The 23,299-nt window shown below is 46.6% G+C and overlaps 1 protein-coding gene across 1 annotated transcript; it reads right to left on the bottom strand.

Annotated features, from left to right (window-relative positions):
- Positions 1-2,413: 2,413 nt before the first annotated feature.
- HNRNPUL1 (heterogeneous nuclear ribonucleoprotein U like 1) lies at positions 2,414-21,848 on the bottom strand. The gene is made up of 15 exons (XM_087971147.1): positions 21,450-21,848; positions 18,793-18,915; positions 17,501-17,780; positions 16,734-16,807; positions 15,349-15,488; positions 14,464-14,563; positions 13,819-13,931; positions 12,799-13,065; positions 11,077-11,199; positions 9,452-9,580; positions 8,255-8,423; positions 6,145-6,516; positions 5,334-5,557; positions 4,476-4,652; positions 2,414-3,595 (listed from the first exon to the last, which is right to left on the bottom strand). Exons 1-15 carry the CDS (start codon positions 21,625-21,627, stop codon positions 3,479-3,481), a joined length of 2,586 nt encoding a protein of 861 aa, XP_087827273.1. The 5' UTR covers positions 21,628-21,848; the 3' UTR covers positions 2,414-3,478.
- Between the last annotated feature and the right edge of the window lie 1,451 nt (positions 21,849-23,299).

The following is a 23,299-nucleotide window of genomic DNA, read 5'->3' as shown; positions in this document are numbered from 1 at the left end:
ACTTCCGGTTCCTGGGCGGGTCCGCACGGACGGCGCTCCGGGCAGGAATCGTGGCTGCGGAAACTTTGGTTCCGGAAAAATTCTAATTGGTGAAATCTAGGGAGATTCTGTCATAGGGATCATGGTTGCCCCGAAGGTGCTTTTTCCAAAAGGAAACTGGAGTTTTGAAAACGTTTCGCTTCTCATCCAGGAAGCTTCTTCAGTTCTGTCACCGTCTCAGAACTGAAGATGCTTCTTGGATGCCCCAAAGGTGGTTTTTCAAGAGGCCGCTGGACTTTCTTCCTTTTTTCTTTTGAAGATGTTTCGCTTCTCACCCAAGAAGCTTCTTCAGCTCTGACAGAATGGTGGGGAATGGAAGGATTGATATTCCTTGCAGAAAGCTGGTCAGAGTGGAAGAAGCTTCTTGGGTGAGAAGCGAAACGTCTTCAAACATTGGTGGGATTCAAAAAATTTTTAATTACCGGTTCTGTGGGCGTGGCTTGGTGGGCATGGCAGGGGAAGGATGCTGTAAAATCTCCAGTCAGAGGTGGTATTTGTCGGTTCTCCAAACTGCTCAAAATTTCCGCTACCGGTTCTTCAGAACTGGTCAGAACCTGCTGAATACCACCTCTGCCTTCAAAAGAAAAAAACCAGAAAGTCCAGTTGCCTCCTGAAAAAGCATCTTTGGGACAATCATGACCTGGAGGACTGAGAATCTCTACAGACTTTTAGCTATGCAATTTGGGACTAACATCCTTGGAATGGTGTGGGAGGTAGGAAGGATTTCCAGAAGGAAAAATTGCAGACTACAGGAACCATTTGCACCTCTCAGGTGACCCTGAGGACATAGGGAAACCTCCAAGTGCTCTGACGACCAACTAAAAGGATGCAAATGACCAGCTGTCTGCGAGTAAGATTCCCCACTATTCCTGTCAGAGATGAAGATGCTTCTTGGATGAGAAGCAAAATGTCTTCAAAAGAAAAAGCAAGGAAGTTCAGTTATCTCCTGAAAAAACACTTTTGGGGCAACTATGACCCAGATGACTGAGAATATCTATAGACTTTAAGCTTCTTGGATGAGAAGCGAAAGGTCTTCAAGAAAAAACAAAGTCCGATTGCCTTTGGAAAAAAGCACCTTTGAACTGGACAATTAAACAGGCAGTAATAGAGAATGTGGAAGAAAGGAACAGTGGGAGAAAGGAAGAGAGACCAATATTTTTTTTAAAGAGGAAAAAAAAAAGTCACAATCGTAGGACATTACAGGAAGAGTATTTCCTGGTCTTTTTTCTCTTTTGACAACCTGGGTAAAAATAGGGAATCAACTCCCTGGATCCTGGCCGATGTAACACACCTCACAGGGTTGGTGTTATGAGGAAAATAGGAGGCAAGGAGTATTAAGATATGTTCACCCCTTCCCAAAAATTCTCTAAATCTACCAGTTGGGAAAAACAAGCTGAGGAAAAGCAGAGAGGAAGAATGGATAGCGTTGATGATGATGATGTGGCTGATTCAAGGCCAGAACAACATCCAACTGCTGATGTGTGCAGAGGCCAAAAGTGAAGTTTGAACTTGTAAAGTCATCTATAGCAGGAGTGTTCAACCTTGTCAACTTTTAAGATCCGTGTCCCAAGGTGCTCTTCCAAAAGGCAACTGGACATTTGGTTTTTTTCCCTTGAACTTTTCACTTCTCATCCAAGGAGCTTCTTCAGTTCTGAGACTGACACAGAACTGAAGAAGCTTCTTGGATGAGAAGCGAAACCTTTTCAAAGAGGAAAAAAAACCCAAGAAGGAAGAGTTGCCTTTTGGAAAAAGCAACTTCGGGACAGCCATGACCTGGATGATTAAGAATCTCCATAGACTGTAGAGATTCTCAGTCATCCAAATAATGATTGTCCCAAAGGTGCTTTTTTCAGGAGGCAACTGAATTTTCTGGTTTTTTTTTTTTCTTTTGAAGACGTTTCACTTCTCATCCTTCTCTTCTTGGATGAGAAGCGAAACGTCTTCAAAAGAAAAAAAAACAAGAAAGTCCAGTTGCCTCCTGAAAAAAGCACCTTTGGGAAAATCTCCATATAGACATTTAAGACCTGTGGACTTTCGCCTCCCAGAATTCCCCAGCCAGCCAAGCTGCTTTTTTTATTCTTTCTTTGGAAGGACAGACAGTGAAGCTGAAATACTTTGGCTGCCAGGACTCATTGGAACAGATCCTGATGTTGGAAAAGGCAGAAGGCAAGAGGAGAAGGGGACAGCAGAGGATGAGATGTTTACATAGGGTCATCAATGCAATTCAATGAGCATGAATTTGGAAAACTTCGGGAGACAGAGGGGGGGGGGGCTGGTCCACAGTGTTGCAAAGAGTTAGAGACGACTTAGCGACTGAAGAACAGCATCCACAATTTTTAAATGCTGCAGGGTAGAGACAGAAACACGCAGACAGTTTAAAGTTCAATATTCATTCTTTTTCTCCAAATACAAAAAGCTGTTACAATTCAACTCAACACAAAGCAGGTTCAGAGTTACAGAAACTGAAACGTCGTATAAAAAGTTACACATTTAAGATGATTCTCTCCCTTTTTTTTTTTTAAAACCCTCTCCTGTACTGAACTAACAGAATTGTTATCTTGATGAAAATATTAACAGCTATTGACCCACAGTAAAAAGTTACAGAAAAAAAAATATTTTTATTTTTTTTAAAAAAAATCATAATTACTGTTAAGCCATTTCTCCTCCCCTCCGGTTTTAATGGTTATTTGCAAAAAAAAAAAAAAAAAAAAATAGATAAAAACACCTCAAAGACAGGTGACACCAAACTGCGAGAAGTTTCCAAAAGGTGTGGAATTTATGGTCACTAGCAGATTGGGTGGAGGTGGGGTGGAGAGAATTTGGGGTGGGGGGTCTGCAGGAGGCAGTCCACAAACAGTGGCCACAACAAGACCCAAATCCTAATGTGCATTGTGACCGCTCTCTTCTCTTTACTGGACCATCCCCTGCGGATACCCCTGGAGAGAGAATGGTGGTATATCCTACGGGAGCCCCTTCCGATGCTGCCCCCCCCCTCCAACTACTGCAGGAAGTTTATATATCTGGATGGGTCCTGGCCTTAAAAAAAAAAAAAAAGAGTACAATTTTATGACGCTGAAGACCCTAGTTTCTTACAGAATAAAACAAATCTTAAAAGAAGAGGGAAAAATAAAGGGGGGGGGGTTTTGAGGGGAAGTTAAAATGATCTTCAACAAGGAGACAAGGAACCATGTAACTTTCCCTCATGAAGGATGGCAGAAAGGACATAACATGCCTAGCTGTACAAGTAAAAACGCAACCATTCTCAAGAACTCTAGAGAGGGAAACTGGGTGGAGACACCCAACTTCCCCTTTTCCGGCTCTCTCTCTCTCTCAAGATTCAGGAATGCCCGTCACTGTTAAGAACGTGCTGTTCCTTTTCCCTGTGGGGTGGGGGGTGAGGGGTTGGGGTGGGGGGGAGAACGACACCTTCCCCGAGCTATCACTGTGTGCTTGAGCTGCCCTGCGAGGTGCCCGTGTAGCTCCCGTAGTCGTAGTTGCCGTAGTACGGAGGCCACTGACCCTGGTTCTGATAGTATTGATTCCATTGTTGGGTGTACTGTGGGGAAAAAGGAGAAAATGGATCAGTGGACAGGTAATATTCTCTCCCACCCACCCACCCCAAAAAACCTTTCCATTTCCATCTGCTGGCTTAGCTCGTATTATGTCAGGTTTGTTTCCTAACCCTCTAAAGTCCCTCTTCACAAAAACTCAGACTTAGAATAACTTTATTGTCACTTTGAATGGACACTAATCGGCGCACATTCAAATGAAATTTTGTTTCATGCAGGTCTCAAAGCGTCTCCATCTCCAATATACACTATATAAACCATGACAAAATGAAGAAATACAAAGTGATGCATGTACCCACATATACATTAGCTGTCCTTGTTAAAGGCGAAGGACCGTCAGGAGCTGTGCTGGTGCAATGTATTAAACCAAGGCTGTTCAACCTTGGCAACTTTTAAGGCTTGTAGACTTCAACTCCCAGAATTCCCATGCACAGCTGGCTGGGGCAATCCTAGGAGTTGAAGTCCACAAGCGTTAAAAGTTGCCAAGGTTGGATATCACTGCATTAAACTATCGATCCGGAGGAGGACGGGATCACGGCTTGAGTTTTGTAACCCATTGCAAGTAGTCCTTGACTTACAGCCAAAATTGGGATTAAGAATTTCCGTGGCTAAGTGAGTCACAGCCCTTTCGGGGCATGGCTACCGAGCAAATCACTGCGGTTGTTAACTGGATTGTTCTGTGAAGTTGGCTTCCCTTGCTGACATTGCTTCTCGGTAGCCAGCTAAGATCACACATGGTGACCACATGACTCCGGGGTCCTGGTCCTGTAATACATGGGTGTGTGTGTGTGTGTGTGTGTGTGTGTGTGTGTGTGTGTCCCGGTGTCCTTTTAATGCACAAGGGCAGCCTTGCTTTTCCACACTTACCTGTTGGTACTGGTTGTAGTTGGGCTGACTGTAGGCTGGTGGAGTTGGGGCTGGCGGAGGAGGAGGCTGGGTGTAACTTTGGCTGTAAGTGCCGTAACTCCCGTAGTTGTAGCTGGGAGCAGTGTAGCCCCCTTGGCTGTAGCTGGAAGGAGGGCTGTAGGGCTGGCTGTAACTTTGCTGTGGACGACAAAGTCAGAGATGGTTCTCTAAGCTGAGACACAGGCTCTCTAGAAATCTCACTTAGTCGGTCTCCGAAATGCTGCAAGCTGAAGCCTATCTGGCTTGTAGGGTTGACATCCCAAGGGAACATTTAAAAAGCTGCATTTTGGTCTAGTGGTTAAGGCACCAGGCTGGAAAGCGAGAGACGCCGAGTTCTAGTCCTGCCTTAGGCATGAAAGCCAGCTGGGTGACTTTGGGCCAATCACCAGGAGACAGGGAGTTCTAGTCCTGCCTTAGGCATGAAAGCCAGATAGTGACTTAGGGTCAGCTACTCTGTCTCAGCCCACCTCAACAGGGTGGTTGTTGTGGGGGAAAATAGGAGGAAGGCGTGTTGGATACATTCCCAGCCTTGAGTAGTTTGTAAAAATAATACAGGCGGGGTATAAATGAATTTGTAAGCTATCGACATGGCAAGGGCTAATGGAGCACCAGGCCTTTAAAGAGGTATCAAGGATGTCAAATTTCATGCCCATCTCTCTGGCTATTCCTCAACTTTCTGCATAACCACCAAGCCATGCCACTGGATGCTTTCTCAGCTGCCCCGATTCATCCCTCAATTACCCCGTTTGAAAGGGGTTTCGGCATTTCCCCAAACAGAATCTCGAGTCAAACCCTGGGTGCCCCCTCCTCCCCATTTACCTGTGGTCCTTGATTGTACGACACCGGAGGGGGGTTGGTGGCAGGGCCCAGGGCTGGAGGAGGGGCAGGAGCCACGCTACTGCTCTTGTAAGGATTCTGGTCACGTGGCGGGCTGTAGCTGCTCTGCTGCTGGTTGTTCTGATTGTAGCTGCCTCGGGTGTTGTTATTGTTGTCTCGGTTTCCGCTCCCCCAACGGCTTTGGTTGTAGCCGCCTCGGCTGAAGCCTGAATGGGAAAGTCAGAGTTATGAGCTTCCGCTAAAGAGCCAGTTTGGTCGAGTGGCGAAGGGGCAGGGCTAGAAAGCAGGACATGGTGACTTGTAGCCTCACCTTTGCCATGGAAGCCACTGGGTGACTTTGGGCCAATCACCAGGAGACGGTGAGTTCTAGTCCCGCCTTAGGCATGAAAGACGTCTGGGTGATTCTGGCCAATCACCAGGAGACGTTGAGTTCTAGCCCCGCCTTAGGCATGAAAGCCAATTGTGTGATTTTGGCCAATCACCAGGAGACGTTGAGTTCTAGCCCCGCCTTAGGCATGAAAGCCAATTGTGTGATTTTGGCCAATCACCAAGAGACGGTGAGTTCTAGTTCTGCCTTAGGCATGAAAGCCACTGGGTCCCTTTGGGTCAATCACCAGGAGATGGTGAGTTCTAGTCAAGCTTAATTGAAATATATGGATGGAGAGGCCATCAGAACTTTGAAACACAACATATGGAACGTCCCACGGTTGCCAAGTGACCAGTCGTAAGTCAAGGACGTAGAATTGAGGCAACCAACCTTCTCATCTCACCGAGGCCATTAGGGCAGCCTTACCTCCACTTCCACCACCGCTGCCAACTCCGATTCCACCGCCATTTCCACCACTGCCTCTGTAGCCGCCTCCTCCTCCTCCTCCTCCTCCGCCACCTCCTCCTCCTCCTCCTCCTCCTCGGTTCTGGAAGCCGCCCCGGCTGCCCACTGGCGGGCCTCGATTGTCAAAGCGCTGAAACCCTCCGCCGCCACCTCGGCCACGGAAACTGCTGCCGCCGCCGCCGCCCCAGCTGTCAAACCGCTTTTCGGGGGGCGGGCCGGCTTTCTTGCCTTCATCGTTGTACTGCCTCACCAGCTTCTCGGCCTCGTCCCGCTGCAACTCAATGTAAACCACCGAGTCGAGGAAATCGCCGGCTTCTGGCAGGGCAAAGTTGGCTGCCGGGAAAGGAAACCCAAGATGCACGTCAGTCCGTGTGAACCGAGGTGGGGTGGGGGACAGGCTAAGTCACAGGGGGCGGGACTAAGTGGGGTGAAGCTCCAGGGATTTGGGAACAGCAGAAAAGAGAATTGGGGGGGGTGGGGGAGAGAGAACAGAAGGACATGGCTTAAAACCACAAGCAGGGAGAAGAGAGAGAGTTCCCTTCCTTTGTGCCCATCGACAAGTAGGGAAAATTATCCTGGTTTCAAGCAGAAAGCTTTATAAACAGTTCTCGACTTACGTCCATTCATTTAGCATCTGTCCAAAGTCACAATGGCGTTCAAAACAGTGACTTAAAGTGACTTTTATGTCCAGCTCAGCAGCATCCCTGCTGTCACATCAATCAACATCCAGTTGCTGAGCAACCGGCAGGTACTTAGGACTTTATGAATTGCTGGTTGTGACCTTCCAAGCTGGCTTACCAAAAAAAAAAAAAAAAAAACTGAAGCCAACGGAGAAGGCTGGACTCACTTAATGTCCACGTGATTTGTTTAAGCTGACCGCATTTTTCCTGTTCTGGGGTTTCTTCCCCCTAGAGAAGGCTGCTGCTGCTACAGCTTCCCAGCAGTCAGTTGTAAGGGTGAGGCTTTCCAACTTTTAAACGAGGTTAAGGCATCAGGGTAGAAAGCCAGATGGGTGGCTTTAGGCCAATCACCAGGAGACACTGAGTTGTAGTCCCGCCTTAGCCATGAAAGCCAGCTGAGTAGGTCTGGGCCAATCACCAAAAGGTGGTGAGTTCTAAACCTGCCTTAGCCATGAAAGTTGGCTGGGTCACTCTGGGCCAATTACCAGGAGATGGTGAGTTCTAGTCCTGCCTTAGGCACCAGAGCCAATTGGGTGACTTTGGGCCAATCATTGAAATCCCACCTTAGACATGAAAGCCAGCTGGGTGGCTTTGGACCAATCACCAGGAGATGCTGAGTTCTAGTCCCACCTTAGTGGCTGGGTGAACTTTGGGGCAGTCCCTCTCTCTCAGCCCAACTCACCTCTCACAAGGTGGTTGTTATGGGGAAAACAAGAGGAGGAAGGTGCATTGGGTGTGTTTGTTGCCTTGTTTATAAAAATAACAAAGGCGGGATTCAAAGAAATAAACAAAATAAAAATAAACCAAGACAACTGCAGACGTAAAGCATCCCAGGTATGGGAGTGGGTGGGAGCTTAAGAAATTGCAGAGGGAAGAGGAGGAAAACAAAGAGAGATCTAAAAACATCCTTTTAAAGTCCTTGAACTACACACACCAGCGCAGTCAGGTTGGATTTTCTCCTTTTCATACCTGCCATGAACGCGAGGTTTGCCTTTCCTCTTTCAACAACCTACCTTCCATTTCTTTCTTTTTTAATATTTTTTATTGTTTTTTATATACAACAAATCATTCCATTTCAATCATGTGTCAACTTGGATACATATTTCAATTATTTAAACATTATTATTTAAATAATTTAAATGATATTCTTATCAAATCTAACAATACATCAATGTTCCCATATATATATAATAATATCGCACATTATATACCTTTGCTTAAATTTCTCTAATCGCGGTATAAATAGATCAAATATTTTTTAGGGTTGTTCTATTCTCTATCCATTGATAAAACATACTCCATACCATGTAATATTCTTTTTGCTTTAATTTCTAGTGTCATCTATTCATTTCTGCACATTCAAATATTTTTTTCAATAATTTTTTTCCTACCTTTCATTTCTAACACTGCGTGATCCGGCACGTCCTTCCCCTCTTCATCCGTGCGCTTTACTGTCCGGTCTTTTAAATCGTCGTCCGTGGGACAAATTACGATAGCTTTGCGTTGAAAACCTTCAAAAGGACGCATTTTTCGCCTCTGGGCTGATCCATAAACATTTGTCTAGCAACGATAATAAAGAAGGTGGTTTTTAAAAATAAGTAAGTAAGTAAGTAAATAAAAGACCTGGTTATTTAGCTCTTTAAGGCTCCCAATGCTCCACAATGGAACAAGGACTTCAAAGAGAGAAGGAAACTCTGGTTTCCTGCCCCCCATTCCTCCCTCCCCATGGATAGAGAAATGGATGAGAGTCCTCCCTGACAAAGAAGCAACCTTGAAGAGATCCTCTCGTTTGTTTAAAAGGTGAAAAACAGCAAGACGTGACATTAATGGGCACCTTATTGCAATTCAAATGAAATCCCCCCCCCACCCCCCAGAAGGCTAGGTTAAGAGGGCAGCAATGGCTTTGCCTCAGAGAAAAGTGCATTTTGCCTCAGGAGGGGGCAAATGAAGCAACAGGGCATTCATTTAAACGCACTGTTTGCGTATAAGAGCCATCCAAGCACTACAGTTAACTAGGAGGTTTAAAAAGAGGCTGCTGTCTTAAAAGACCACCTCTGGACATTTGAGTGGAGGAAAGAGGCAGGGAGGCTGCCATGCTGAATTGCATGGGGGAGGGGAGAGCCAAACTTGACAACTTCTGAGACTTGTGGACTTGAAGTCCCAGAATTCCCTGGAGGCAGCACGTGTCTACGGGTCTTAAAAATTGCCAAGGTTGGACAATCCTGATCTTAAGGCATCGTGTTTGAAAGGCATTCGCCTTCAGAAAGATCTATTAGGCTCAAGAATCCAAAAAAAAAGCTGGCTTGATTAGGCCTTGTCTAGAATTTGAAAAGCCAGGATTACTGGTTTGCTTTGATTCTAGAATTAAAGGTTGCACAACGGCAGTCACCTATGGGTGGGTTGAGCGGCTATATAAATTTAACAAATAAAATAATAATAATAATAATAATGAAAAATAATAATAAAATAAAAATGAGGTAGGTGGGCAGGGCACATTTCCACCCGCTCTGGCTGGCACAGCTTACTACACATCTGGCCACAGACCCCTCCCAGCTGTCCCCGTGAAGTCAGAGGAGGGGGTTTCATACCTGATCCAGGATGTAATTCCGCTTTTTCCGGGCTGCAATCTGGATTAGGCGGTTCAGGCACTGTGTCGCTTGCTGGATGAGAACGTCCCAGCGGCCGGCGTAATTGCGCTGCCGTCGGAGTCCCATTACCTGAGAAAAGGCAGGGCGGTGAGGGCAGCTGAGTGGGGGGAGGAGAAGATGCCATAGCAAGAGCGGCCCCTATAGCTGTCCTGAAGAAGGTCTTGCTTCTGGCATTGGGTCTGAAAGGGGATGTGGGGTCCCAGGGCGATTCACACAGGAGTTATGAAAGGAGGCTATCAGAATAATATACAGGTAGTCCTTGACTTACGGCTGTAATTGACCCTGGAATTACAGCTGTAAGTCATTGTGGTCGTAAGTTGAGGCGCCAGGTTCCCCAAGACCTGATTTTTCAACGTTGTTATTAAGTTGTTATTTAGCAACATTGATTTATGCGGATAAATGAGTTGGACAGCACCTTTTCCAACTAGCAAATTAAGAGGCCTCCACTAAAGCTCGTGGAGGCTGATGCCTTTTAATAAAACATGTTAATTGGAAAAGATGCTTTCCAATATTTGACTACCAGAGAATAATATGACTTTTCTAGAAGTATATGGTCCAACCCTGGCAACTTTAAAACATGGCTGGCTGGGGAATTCTGGGAGTTGAAGTCCGCAGGTCTTAAAAGTTTCCAAGGTTGGACACCCCTGGGTATAGGGACTCCTGCTTGAGCAGGTGGCTGGACTAGAAGACCTCCAAGATCCCTTCCCACTCTGTTATTCTGTATCCTCCAATAAAGCTTGAAAGTGGGAGCTTCTTGCATCAGAATCCCTGCAAGGCAGTGACTTCACAGTCAGTTCTCAAGTAGGACACTGCAGTCTTCTCCAATCTGCCACTTTGCAGATATTTTGGGATTGCGGCCTCCTGGGGTCCCAATTAATTAAGGGCTGGCCAGAAATTCTGGGAACTGCAATCCATCCACCCACTTGGAGGGTGGCAACTTGAAAAGCTAGTCGTGACCCAGACTTTGAGCACTGTTGTATAAACAGGCCTGGTGATTAAAAAGAGGGGAAAAAAGCTAATCTATAATTCTCTCTCTTTCTCACACACACACACACACACACACACACACACACAGGAATGTAAATGGAACAATCTGGAGAACTGGGAATTTTCCATTATTCTAGAAAGATAATTTGGGATGGCACGGACCTGAGCACCACACAGCAAGTATCCCGCCCTCGCCCTGGCTCCTGCCAATCAAGCAGGTCGAAAACGTGCAAATGCGAGTAGATTAATAGGTACCACTTTGGTGGGAAGGTAACAATGCTCCACGATGTCACGCTGGCCACGTGACTGCGGAACTGTCTTCAGAGTTAGCTCAATGGTCTTGAAACGGAACTGAGTACCGACCCCCTAAAGTTGGCAATGACTAGTGGAATAAAACCCACAAATACCTTTATAAGAAAATCCACCGGCTACAAAAGGAAGTCTTTTCTGCAAGGGACCAGCCAGTAAAATCATTTTGAAAAAGACAGTGAGCTGTTCTAAGTTTGACAGGCAAGGAAGTGGCAGAGGCCCACCACAAATGAGGAAGCCGACAGGAGAAACCAGCCTCCAAAGCTTACCCTCATTTTGTCCATAATGGCGTTTGTTCCCAAAATATTATACTTCTTGGCTGGATTGGCTGCGGCATGCTTAATGGCCCACGTAGTCTTCCCAGCGGCAGGCAACCCCACCATCATCAAGATCTGAAACACAGGGTGTGACTTTAACATCGGCTGCAAGCCAGTAGCGCAACCCCCGAACCAGTTTCCCAAAACAAACCTCTCTTTTACAAATCCAGTGAGGAAAAATAATAGCAGTTTTCCTCTATTGATTGTCTGAGGACAATCCGTTCCAGACACAGAAATGTGAGATTATAGGCATCTCCTAGCCTCGGAGGCATTAAAAAAAAAACCCAACATTTTAACCTTTATAGTTTCTTTTAACAGATACAGGGAGTCCTCAACTTACAATAGTTTAGTGACTGTTCAAAGTTACGAATGGCTGTTTTTCACACTTAACGACCGTTGTGGCATCCCCACGGTCACGTGATTCAAAAATTCAGACTCTCTGACAATGGACTCCTGTTTATGACGGGGTCACGCGATCCCCTTTCGCACTTTTTGACCAGCAAAACCAACGGGGAAGCCGGATTTGCTTAACGACCGGGTGATTGACTTAATGACGTCAGGGGTTCACTTCATAACCGCGGCAAGAAAAATCGTAATACGGAGCAAAATAACAGCTGTTTAGCAGCAGAAATTTCTGGGCTCAAAATTGTGGTCCAAAGTCAAAGACTACCTGTGTAGCTTTATCGGTCTAACATCCAATCAGCGATCACCATCTTAGTGGCTGTGTTTGAGTCTGTGAACCTCTGATTGGCCCTTTTCACTGCTGACAAATTGGGAGACTGAGCATTCACTTCTGAATTTTTTTGGTAAGCAGTTTAAGACAGCGGTCGCCATCCAGTGGGCCGGGGACTACTGGTGGTCCGTGAGAAAATTTTGGTGGTCCTCAGAGAAATGTCACCCCCAAAGCAATTAATCCAGGCTGCGCAAGAACACAAGGCTTGCATCGCTTGCATTGCGAACAACACGAGGTAGTGAGGGGAGGGGGAAAGGGCAGAAGGGGAGGACTTGCCCCACTCGCCTGCCCTGCCCACCGGGCTGCTTCTTTCCGCTTCTTTCTTCTTCTGCTTTTGGCTGCATGCAAGGAAAGCAGCGGAAGTCTTTCTTTCTCTCCCCGAAACTCCACCAGAAATGAATCTTTGGGACCGTGCAAGGCCTCCTGCTCCAAGAGGCTTTGCCGACACAACCAGCCGCACAAAGACTCATTTCTGGTGGAGTTTGGGAGAGAGAAAGAAAGACTTTGCAGCTTCTGCTACTTTCCTTGCATGAAGCCAAAAGCCTCTCTCTCTCTCTCTCTCTCTCTCTCCCCCGAGAACGGAGCTGGAGACGGTATCCCGAGATCCCGAATAAAGAACGATCAATGGATAGGAAAATGGGGTGGGGAAATTTTCCTGCAGACTTTTTTGGGGATTTTCCCAGGGTCTCTGGTCCGCGGGATTTAACATTATGAGTTTGGTGGTCCCTGAGGTCCAAAAGGTTGGCGACCCCTGGTTTAAGCCATAGTTTTAAACCCAGTCGATACAATACTATTTCAAGGGGGACCGGGGGGAACTGCTCTTCTCTGAGTCCTGGTCCAGTCAATCATCGATAGGCAAAGGACCTGGCAATTGAACTCCAGAGTCTGCCATGGCTGGATTCACATTTTGGGGGGGAGGTGGGGGGAAGAAAGGCACCTACTTCACATTCCCTTTTGTTCTTTGGTCCAATTGTGCCCCGAACTCGCTCGGATAGCGGGAGGTGCTGTATGAAGGTGAATCCCGGTGGAATCGGAAAGAAGGTATCTTCCCTTTGGCCAAAGTTGAACTCGATGGCACAGTTCTTCGCCAGGACATGAGGGAACAGGGCCTGCCCTCCCAAATTCTCCTTCCGTAGTCGATAGGCCATCCCTAGCCACTTCCCGTTTTTCATGAAGGATATTTCAACGTCATCACCGCACTCGAAGTCCTGAGAAGGAAGGAAGGAAGGGGGGAAGGAAGGGGGGAAGGAAGGAAGGGTCAATCAATCTAGAAGCAGGAAATGGGAGGCTGGCGGAAGCTTCAGGAGAAGGGAAGGTAAAGGAGACCCCGTGGGTTTTGCTCCACTAGCCCAGGGGTCAGCAACCTTAAACACTCAAAGAGCCACAACGATCCTAACCGGAAGCTCCCCATTCAATTCTGGAGCCGACCAGACTCTATGGCAGTTCCCCCACCATAGAGTCTCCTCCTAGCACGGTGTCCTTTTCCCTCTACCTGTCCTAACTGAAAGCCCTATCAATTGTGGAGCTGACCGGCAACAGGGAGCCGCAGCAGAGGGATGAAAGAGCCACCTGCGGCTCCAGAGCCGCAGGTGGCTGACTCCTGCACTAGCCGCAGCCAACTTTCGGAGGTTTTGCTCATCTCCCCTAAGCCACTGAGCCATTGGAGAGCTTTCTGCAGCCATGACATCGTGCTGCAGCACAGAGCATGCAGCGAAATTCAGAGCACTGTTACCTTCCCACCGAAATGGCACCTATTTATCTTCTTGCATTTGTGTTCTTGCGAACTGCTAGGTAGGCAGGAGCTGGGCCGAGGAGCGGGAGCTCACCCCGTCACACAGCAGCACTCAGGTCTCGAACCTGGGGCTGCCGGCTTTCCAGGGGACAAGCCCAGCGTCTTAACCACTGAGCCACCGTGGCATCTTAGAGGGGTAAGCTTCTGGAACAGCACAGGCTGCACTCACCACGAGACAAGTGATGACGTCGTTCTCGGAAAAGGTCTCACCGTAATTTTCAAACTTGCAATTGGTAGACTTCTTCGCGGTGCCTCCGTAGCCGTACGAGAAAGCCTCTTCGCCTAACGAGAGTCATAATTACACAGAGATCTGAGCAGCCGTACTATGGGAGGCCAGGTGGCATTAGTAGGGCAGAGCCCTCTTCATATCTCCAGTGTGATTTTATTTAAGCAGGGAAATTGCCTCATTCAAAAGCTCCTGCTTAAAGTAAAGATACTTAAGAGTAAAGATAGCCCAGCATAGCATGAAAGCTAGCTGGGTGACTTGGGGTAAATCACCAGGAGACAAATGAGTTCTAGTCCCACCTTAGGCATGAAAGCCAGCTAGGTGACTCTGGGACAATCACCAGGAGATTGTGAATTTTAGTCCTGGTTTAGGCATGAAAGCTGGCTGGGAAACCATGAGCCAATCATTGCCTCTCAGCCCAGCTGATCTCATAGGGTTGTTGCCATACAGCAAACAGGGAGAAAAAAAAGCATATTAGATATGTTCGCCACCTTGAGTTGTTTATATAAATAATACGGGTGGAATGTAAAATAAATAAATGAAACGTACCCTGAGCCCTCCCTATATCCAGCAATTAAAACTGCTCACCTAACTGAGTGCTACATGAATCCAGTGACCAGCCAATACGCACTACGTGAGGATCTGGTTCAGTGGGAGGAAGGTGTTTGACCGAGATCTCTTCATTGATCTGAAAACAAAAAGAAAGCATTGTTTATTATAAGACAGACAACATTTATTACAAGAACAAGAGCTGATTAAATAAATTATTCAAGAACAATTATTGCCGTCTTCATGAATTCCTACAGATTTAACGGTTTTATGAAGAATTCCTAAAATACTGGATATAATTTTTTTTATACGGCAGAATATTGAATTCAAGCTATTCTAGATTTTTTAAAAACCTGGCTGTTAAGCCAAAACCTCAAGTGAATTCTATTTTTTAATTTAATGGGCTATGTTTTTCATGAGCAAGGATTATAATCATATCATCAGCAAATAAATGTAAGAGATAACCTTTGCTCGGCGTAATGCAACTGCTAACATTACAATAATAAAATAAAAGCAATAAAGAGGAAAAGGGCTATCCCTGTTTGTTGTTATGAGAAACTGAGTCACAATTGTTGGTTCTTACTTGTGTTCTTATGGCCTGGTAAATAAAGGCAGATAAGGAAGGGAATGTGGAATTACAAGCAAATTTCCTGCGAACGAGCAAAACATTGGAACACAGGCTGAATTCCAAGTAGTGGGGATTTTAACTGCCCCTGCGCAGAAGTGAAGCCTCAGGATATAACTAGTTTAGTCCTCCCAGAAAAGAATTAAGGAATAACTTATGCAACTGCCACAGCTTCCCCATAACCTTCCTCTGTCCTCTGACCCCAGATACCAGTGGACTCCTCAGCTCACAAGTATGCCAGGTTAATATTCATATAATCTCCCTCTGCACTTCTGCAGTGAGGATGGATGTTCCCTCACCTTCATCTCGTAGCACACCCTTCCACGCCGCACCCCGTATGTCGCTCGTGCGCCTGACCAGAGGAAAGCAAATCCTTCGATGGTCAGAGGGTATCCGCTATATCGATCGCGGGCAACTTTGAAATGGAGATCACAATTATCTGAAGAGCAAAGTGAACATCATCGTCAATATAAAACCAAAGGAGATGGATGGCAGAGGCACCCGTGGGCTAAAATCCAGTACAGATCACAGCAACATAATAAAAAAAAAATGAGGCTTTCTTTGAGGGAAAATAACTATCCTGACGTTAAGCTAGTTTAATGTGCAAGAAGAATTAGCTAACTCCTCATTTCTCCTATCAAAATCACTGCAGTAAATGGTTGCATTAAAGGAGCCAGGACTGAAATGGAATGGTTAATGGAGAATTCTCACTGAAAAAAATCACTTCTGCTTTGCAAGCTAAAAAAAAAAATCCCAAATCACGCCTCTATTCAATAATTTTCTTGCCAAAATAGGCTGGCTTAGTATGAGACTAAGATGTTTCATGACTCATGACTATTAAACAGATCCACTTTGGGGGCTTGTAGTTTTTAAGAAAGAAATCAATGCCTTACAACTCTCCCAATAGCTAAGGCATTTACTTCACCATTTAAATCCCTTTTCGACCAACCCTAAAAATCTACAACTACAAGAATGTTGTTGTTTTAACCATTCAGTTGTATCTGACTCTTGGTGGCTTTATATGCAAGTGCTCTCTATGCCACCCTGTCAATCACAGCTTCTTTCAGTTGCTGGATGTTCAACTTTGCATCAGATTTGAGGTCATCGAGCCAGCATGTTCTTTGCTTGCCCCTTCTTCTTCCACTAATCCTGCCTAGCATCGTTGCCTTCTCCAATGAATTAGCACCAAAAAGAATAAAAATATTTCAACTTCCACCTATTCAAGGGAGGGTTTGCCCACTCATGACCCAAAGTAAAATAGCTCCAAAAAGCTGAATTTAAGCCTTCCTGTTTAGTAGAGTCAGATCTGCAATTTCTCCTCTTCCAGGAAACCAACCATCTAGGACTTTTCCACAATCCCTTTCATGGAATTACAAATATCGTGACCCAACCATCCCTCTAAGTCAGCTGCTGTCATCTTACTGCACCTCAAGAGATGTGAGATGATTGAAGGACACAGGAACAGAGCCAAAGGGGGAAAACTCTGCTATGCGTTGACGCTGCAAATGAGCAAGTTCAGGCGAGAGGGAATCTGTCTTGGGAGGGAGCAACGTAATTTTTATTTATTGTTCACATTTCTGAACCGACCTTCTCCCTCAAAGAGGGACGCCGGATGGCTTACAGTAAAATGTAAATATAAAATATAAAGATATATAAAAACAATGCCGCAATCTCCGTAACTCACATGTATCGATGGCCACCAGGGACTCGTCAAAGTCATCCTCATCGTCTTCTGCCGGCGGCTGAGGAGATCGACCCCTGGAAGAGAGGCAGCAAACGGAGCTTCCGTAAGCCCATTTGAGGCAAACTGCAAGAGACCTAAGACTTATATACCGCTTCACAGGGCTTTTACAGCCCTCTCTAAGCGGTTTACACAGTCAGCCTCTTGCCCCCAACAATCTGGGTCCTCATTTAACCCACCTCGGAAGGATGGAAGGCTGAGTTAACCTTGAGCTGGTCAGGATCAAATTCCAGGCTGTAGTCAGTTAGCCTGCAATGCTGCATTCTAACCAGAGCCACCACGGCTCCGTCATACACACACACACACAGACGTAATACACATATACACAACAGTATATATGTATGCCTTAACAAAAAAGCTTTATCAGATGAGAATCTGCATTTACAAAGATGTTATAAAACCAGTGTTCATTTCAGCCAGATATATATGTTACTTTAAAGCTTAAGGCTAGAGATCAGGTAAGAAACAGCCACTCTTCGTGCCCCATTTCTCATCTGATCATGCTTAGAATCTTTACAACTTTACTACAGTCAAGCGCTGTTTGCCAAGACGGAGAAATAGATGAAGAGAATAGAATGCCTGTGACAAAATCCCAGGTGCCTTCCCTCAAAGACACCTCTGGGCTCATTTCCTTTCCGGAGCAGTTTTGGGAAAAAATAAAACAAGCTAGATGAACGACGTAAGTGCCCCAAATCCTCGTCTGAACGTACCTTTTATCCTCGCGATATTCATAATATCCACGCCCCCTGGACTCGTCAAAGGTCCTCTTGTGGCCTTGCTGTGGCTGCTGCTGCTGCTGCTGCTGCTGCTGCTGCCAGGGCTGATAGGAGTCTGAGGTGTTATACCCAGAGGGGGGCGCATTGTAAGAGGAAGCTGAGGCATTGTAGCCAGGAATGGAAGAACTGTAGTTGGAGGGGGGTGCGTTGTAACCAGACGCCGATATGTTGTGGCTGGGAGCGGCCTCCTCTTCCTTTACTTCTGTCTTCATTTCTGCATTTTAAGCACAACGTGCACATTTCAGCAGGGAAGGAAATCCGTGCGGAAAGGAAACAGCCGCTGCTGTTTACTCTGAAAAAGCCAGCAACCCTTGCCCTAACTACAAGAGAAAGCTCTCTTTCAATTTCGCTACCAAATGACTTGGCCCCGAGCCAGCCAATGGTTAAGAACCAGGGAAGAGAGGATCAGCAATAAAAAACTGGTGAGGAAATTATCATCGGGTTGATGTGCCAGAACCAAAAGCATCTATTTAATCGCCCCTCCCTTAATTTTCTTCGCTTCTGCTCTTAAGATCCGCGGGTTCTATTATTAGAATAAGACAGAGATACGATCAAGATAACAAGGAGAGGGATGTTCAGGCAGAGAATTCCAAGGGGAACAATGTAATATTCAATTAGGGCAGCGATCCCAAGCGGAGACGAAAAGAAAACAAGATGTGTTCCTCACCTGACTGTGGTTTTTTTTTTAAAAAGGGAGAAGATAAAAGGTCCACAATAAACAGAAGAAAACTCCATTACATTTCCCTTAATAGAAAATGCAGCAAAGTGAAAACGACACAATGAGCTAACAATATGATTCCCTTAGTGGGGAAAAAATATAACAGAAGTCTTATCATTGAACAATATGCAGATCTTTTACACGTAGGTAGTCCTCGACTTATGGCCGTCATGCATGAGTCAGTTGCCAAGCACCTGAATTTTGATCCAAGGGCCAGGGGGATATTGCAATGATTGCTAAGTGTGAAAAACGGTCGTTAAGTCGGTTTTCCCCAGCGCTGTCGTAATGTCCAACTGTCACTAAATGAACCGTTGTAAGTCGAGGACTACCTGTGCTACATATTGGCACACTTCACCAGTAAAAAGCATCTATGTTCCCTACCTCTATTTTTTTTTAAAACGCAAAAAACAACTGAGGCATTCCAGCAGTGCTACTTCAAAACTTCCTACCCGACCACTCTTTGGTCAACAAAATAATGAAGGCTTCCCTCACCCACCACCCCACTTACCTGATCGATCTTGGCTTACAGATCCCCGCTCGTAACCCAACTCGTTCTCCTGTTTAATATTGAAATGCTCAAAAGACTGATATCCTTGCCGGTTGTCTTGGCGAGTGTTGTCACGGATGCCATCTTGAAAACAGGAATCAAAAGGAAGATTAGCGCCACTGTTTCGTGCTACTTTGGAAAAGAAAGAAAGAAAGAAAGAAACCCATGTTCCTGTTTTTCTTTCACCGTCAGCAAGTGGTCGGGCTCAATGGAGTGAGCGGCAATCCCAGCCAGCCCAACCCAGACTTACCTGGAACGTCTGCGGAAGAGTGTATACCTTTAGCGCAATTAAGGGGCTGAATCTTTTCCCGGAGTACTGCAATTCAAGATGCAGATGGAGAGGGCAAATGGCGGGGTTTCGTGTGAGAATGCCCCATCCTGAAAACCAGCTTGCACAGTATTGTGTGGCAGACTGAAATGCCAGAGAGGAGGTTATTCTGCTGCTGTTTTTCCTCTGAATACGACTCCCACCCCAGGGGAGGGTGAAAATAGTGCTGCTAAGGAGAGGGTTTGCTCCTTGATTACAGCAAGGCTGAATGCCAAGGCTGAACAACACAGGAAACCGGAGGGTGCAGCATGTCCTCTGCATCACACACAAAATTGTGCTTGATGTAGAAAAAAAGCCAAAACCCTGTATTTTAAGCCCAAAGTGAATCACAGGTAGAAAGCTGCCCTCTTAGATTTGGTGCATTTATCTACCTTGTTTGATATTGGCTGGAATATTGCCTTGTTGTGATATCTGTACGTTAACCAAAGAAATAACAGAGTTAGAAGGAACCTTGGAGGTCTTCTAATCTAACCCACTTCTCAAGCAGGAGACCTTGGTCTACACCATTTCAGACAAGTACCTGTCCACTCTCTTCTTAAACTTCTGGAGGCAATAATTGTTCTGTCAGGAAATTTCTCCTTAGATCTAGGTTGCTTCTCTCCTTGGTGACTTTCCATCCATTGCTTCTCATCCTGCCTTCAGATGCTTTGGAGAATAGGCTGACCCCCCCCCCCTCTACTTTGTGGCAACCCCTCAAATATTGGAACACTGTTATCATGCCACCCATAGTCCTTTCTTTTCACTAGAGTAGCCAAACCCAATCGGCCAGTTCCTATATATATTTTATTCAGCATATGGCATAAGATACATGGACAGCAGCAGTAAAGATGCATGGAAAGAATGCACGATAATATGATATACCTAAGTTGGAGATGTGGTCAATTTTGCAAGGTATAAGAGATTCAGTTCAGAATAAATAGGTGATCAATTGCTAAAATCGTTGGAATCCTAAGTAGGTATCAATTGCACTGTCTTTACACCTTCAGGGGCATGCTAGATGCTCCCTGGAGATCCTGTGGGTCCCTTTCCAAGAAGCAGCTGTGCTGAAGCTTCCCTTAAGGCAAGAGGATCCCAGGCATCGCCTGGCAACAAAGGGTGGCATCAGGGAAAACAAATGCCCAGATGCCATAAAAATACACTTGGCACTTTGGGAGTCAAGTAAAGTCCTGGTAAAGTACAGCCTGGATTGCCCAAAGGCCTCCTGGGCTGAGAGTGGGATGTCTCACTGAAGTGGGATGTCTCTATGGAGATTCTCAGTCTTCCAGGTCATGTTCTTCCAAAGGTTTTCTTTCTTTCTTTCTTTCTTTCTTTCCCTTCCTTCTTTCTTTCCCCAAATGGCAACTGGGTTTTGCTTCTCCTCCAAGGAGCTTCCTCGGTTCTTTAGTTCAACTGAAGAAGGTTCTTGGATGAGGAAAAACTAAGTCCAGTTGCCTTTTTTTGGGAAGGGGAAAAAAGCACTTTGGGGACTCTTCCGTGGAAGCATCCACGGGTTTGGCGGGAGGGCCGGAGGAAGGCCAGTCTGGGGAAGGAGAAAGCGGCGTTGGGTCATCGGCGGCTGTCCGGATCCCCGGTCACCTCCTCCGTGGACCTTGCAGCCCGGATCTCCCCAGGGAAGGCCACTCGGGCCTGGCACTGATCTCTCCCGAGAGACCCATCATTCCCTGCCCCATGTTCCTCAGCGACAGGCTGCTTCGTACGACCCATGCTTCTGGCAGACCCATCCTCCCCAGCGAGGGGTTGTGTGTCTCCTCACTGGCTTACGTTCCCCAGTGATGGGCTGCTCCCATACTCCCCGGAGACCCATCCTCCACAGCATCGCGGTGTCCTCAGTGACCATGCTCCCCGGCCATCACATCCCCCTCAAGAGACCCGTCCTCCTCACCAAGGATTTTCTCCTCACAAGCCCATGCTGCCCGGGCGGAGCTTCCCGGAGATCCATCCTCCCCAACGAGCGGGAGGTCACATTCCTCGCCCCCAACCCGGCGAAGACCCATCCTCCCCAGCTCTAACGCCCCCGACACCCATCCTCCCCAGCAATAGACGCCTCCTCACAGGTCCATGTCCCCACAACGACGGCCCGCCTCGTATAACCCATGCTCCCCGGAGACCCATCCTCCCCGGCGAAGGAGCGTCTCTCCCCACAGACTGTAACATCCGACCCGGAGACCCATCCTCCCCGGCCAGCCGTGTCGCCTCCCAGGCCCGCCCGCGGTCCCCTGCCTCGCGGGGCCCATGTTCCCCGGCCCATGTTCCTCGCCGCGCGACCTTCTCTCCTCCCAGGCTCGCTTACAGTGTCCGTCGGAGAGCGACTCTCCGTCCGAGCCCGAGCCCGACGCTCCTCGGGCCTGCTCGGCTTCTAGGGCCGCATGCAACCTCCCAGCCAGCTCAGCCTTGAGCCCGCGGGTGTCGAGGCCACGGCGGCCGAGCTCCTCCTTCAGCTCGCTGACGCGCAGCCTCCGCACATCCATGGCGCGCTCAATCCCGGCCACAGGGTCGCCGTTGCCCGGCCATAGGGGCTCCGTTCCGGGCTCGGCTCAAAATGGCCGCTCTCCCTTAACCCCCGCCATGCAACGGGCTCTCCGGTTGGCCGACCCGGCGGTGGGCGAATAAGAGGCGCTCTCTGATTGGAGAAAGCGCCCTCCTCCCTTTTGCCCCCCTCCTCTCTCTCCCTCCGTCTCCCGCTCATTCCCTGCCTGTAAAAGGAGCTCGCGCATTGGACAGAAATAAAGGTCAGTCTATAAAGAGCATCACCATTGGTTGAGAAGGGCTCGTTTCCTTCCCCGCCTTCACTTTCTCTGAAACTGCTCAGGGAAAGCCGAGGGGAGGAAAAAAACAACTGAACTGACGAACGATGGGGAGGGACTAAGGTTCCTGAAGGCGAATCCCCGAGGCCTCTCCCTTCCTAACTTCTCATTGGCTGAAAGCCCGACTTGTTTGTACTGTTATGTGGAGGCATTTCCCACCCTCTCTTTTCTAATTGGCTGAACCTCCCTCCCTCCGTGGGGATGATGGGAATTGAAGTTCAACACATCTGGAAAACAACAAATTAGGAAAAAGTGACTCAAGGCCAAAATGAGGGGTGTTTAACCCCCCCGCAAATACCTCTTTATATTTACATCCTCTATAAAGATATATAACATTTGAACGTCATATATTAAAATATATACTACACACAAACTTATGTAACATTTTATATTATATATAACCTGCATTTCTCTTAAATGGAGGTCATTATGAATTATGCAACTGTAAAAGCAACATTGCCCCCAAATCGAGCATAACCTAGCCAAATACCTAGTAGAGTTTATTTTCCCTACTGAACAAAATGGAATTTGAACGTAGAGTAACTTTGTCTAGATGGGGCTCAGATTTAGATATTGAACTTGTTGGAAGAAATATCCACCTGTTTCAGTTCCAAGCCGGGAGAAAGACACTGGAAACATGGAGATTGATTGGAAAGATGGTTTAATGTGGAAGCAGAACCACATGGAGTTGAGAGTGAGGGGTATTTATACCTTCTCGGGCTTTGCACTTGAGCTTTCTGTTCCTGTGCAAGAACATGTATTCTATTGGTTGTTGTAGGGGCCTCAGCTAACTTTGTAGGTTGTCTGAGCTCCCAGGTTTGGTTGAAGTTCAGACTGCAGATACAATGAAGGGGCTTGTTGGGCAATTCCTGTTGTGGCTGAGGGCTCACCCTACCTTTCTTCAGACCTTGCTGAAGGGAATTTTTGCCTATAAATAGAGCTATCTATCTCTTTATTGATTGTTTCCTAGTATGATTTGATTGCTTATTGTACCCTATGACTATTATTAAGTGTTGTACCTTATGATTCTTGACTCTTGACAAATGTATCTTTATTTTATGTACTGTGACAGCATTTGCACCAAGACAAATTCCTTGTCCAATCACACTTGGCCAATAAAGAATTCTATTCTGTTCTATTCTGTTTATCTCTTAAGTGCTGGCATCTGCTGAGAGCTATTAAGAAAGATGGGGGCTCTTTCTGTCTCCAAGAGCATATTTCTCCCTTTAGGGAACTATATTATTCTGCCTTTTTAATATTTCCTAAAATATTTCATAGGAGAGGGGTGGGTGCTAACTTTCTACAAACTAAACCATGATTTAATAATAAACCACAG

The sequence above is a fragment of the Notechis scutatus genome, chromosome 8 (genome assembly GCF_049901735.1).
Source record: "Notechis scutatus isolate UNSWTSFEM ecotype Mainland chromosome 8, rNotScu1.2, whole genome shotgun sequence".
NCBI classification, from domain to species: domain Eukaryota; kingdom Metazoa; phylum Chordata; class Lepidosauria; order Squamata; family Elapidae; genus Notechis; species Notechis scutatus.
The sequence above is the reverse complement of the archived record's forward strand: the minus strand, read 5'-3'. Positions and strand labels throughout refer to the sequence as shown.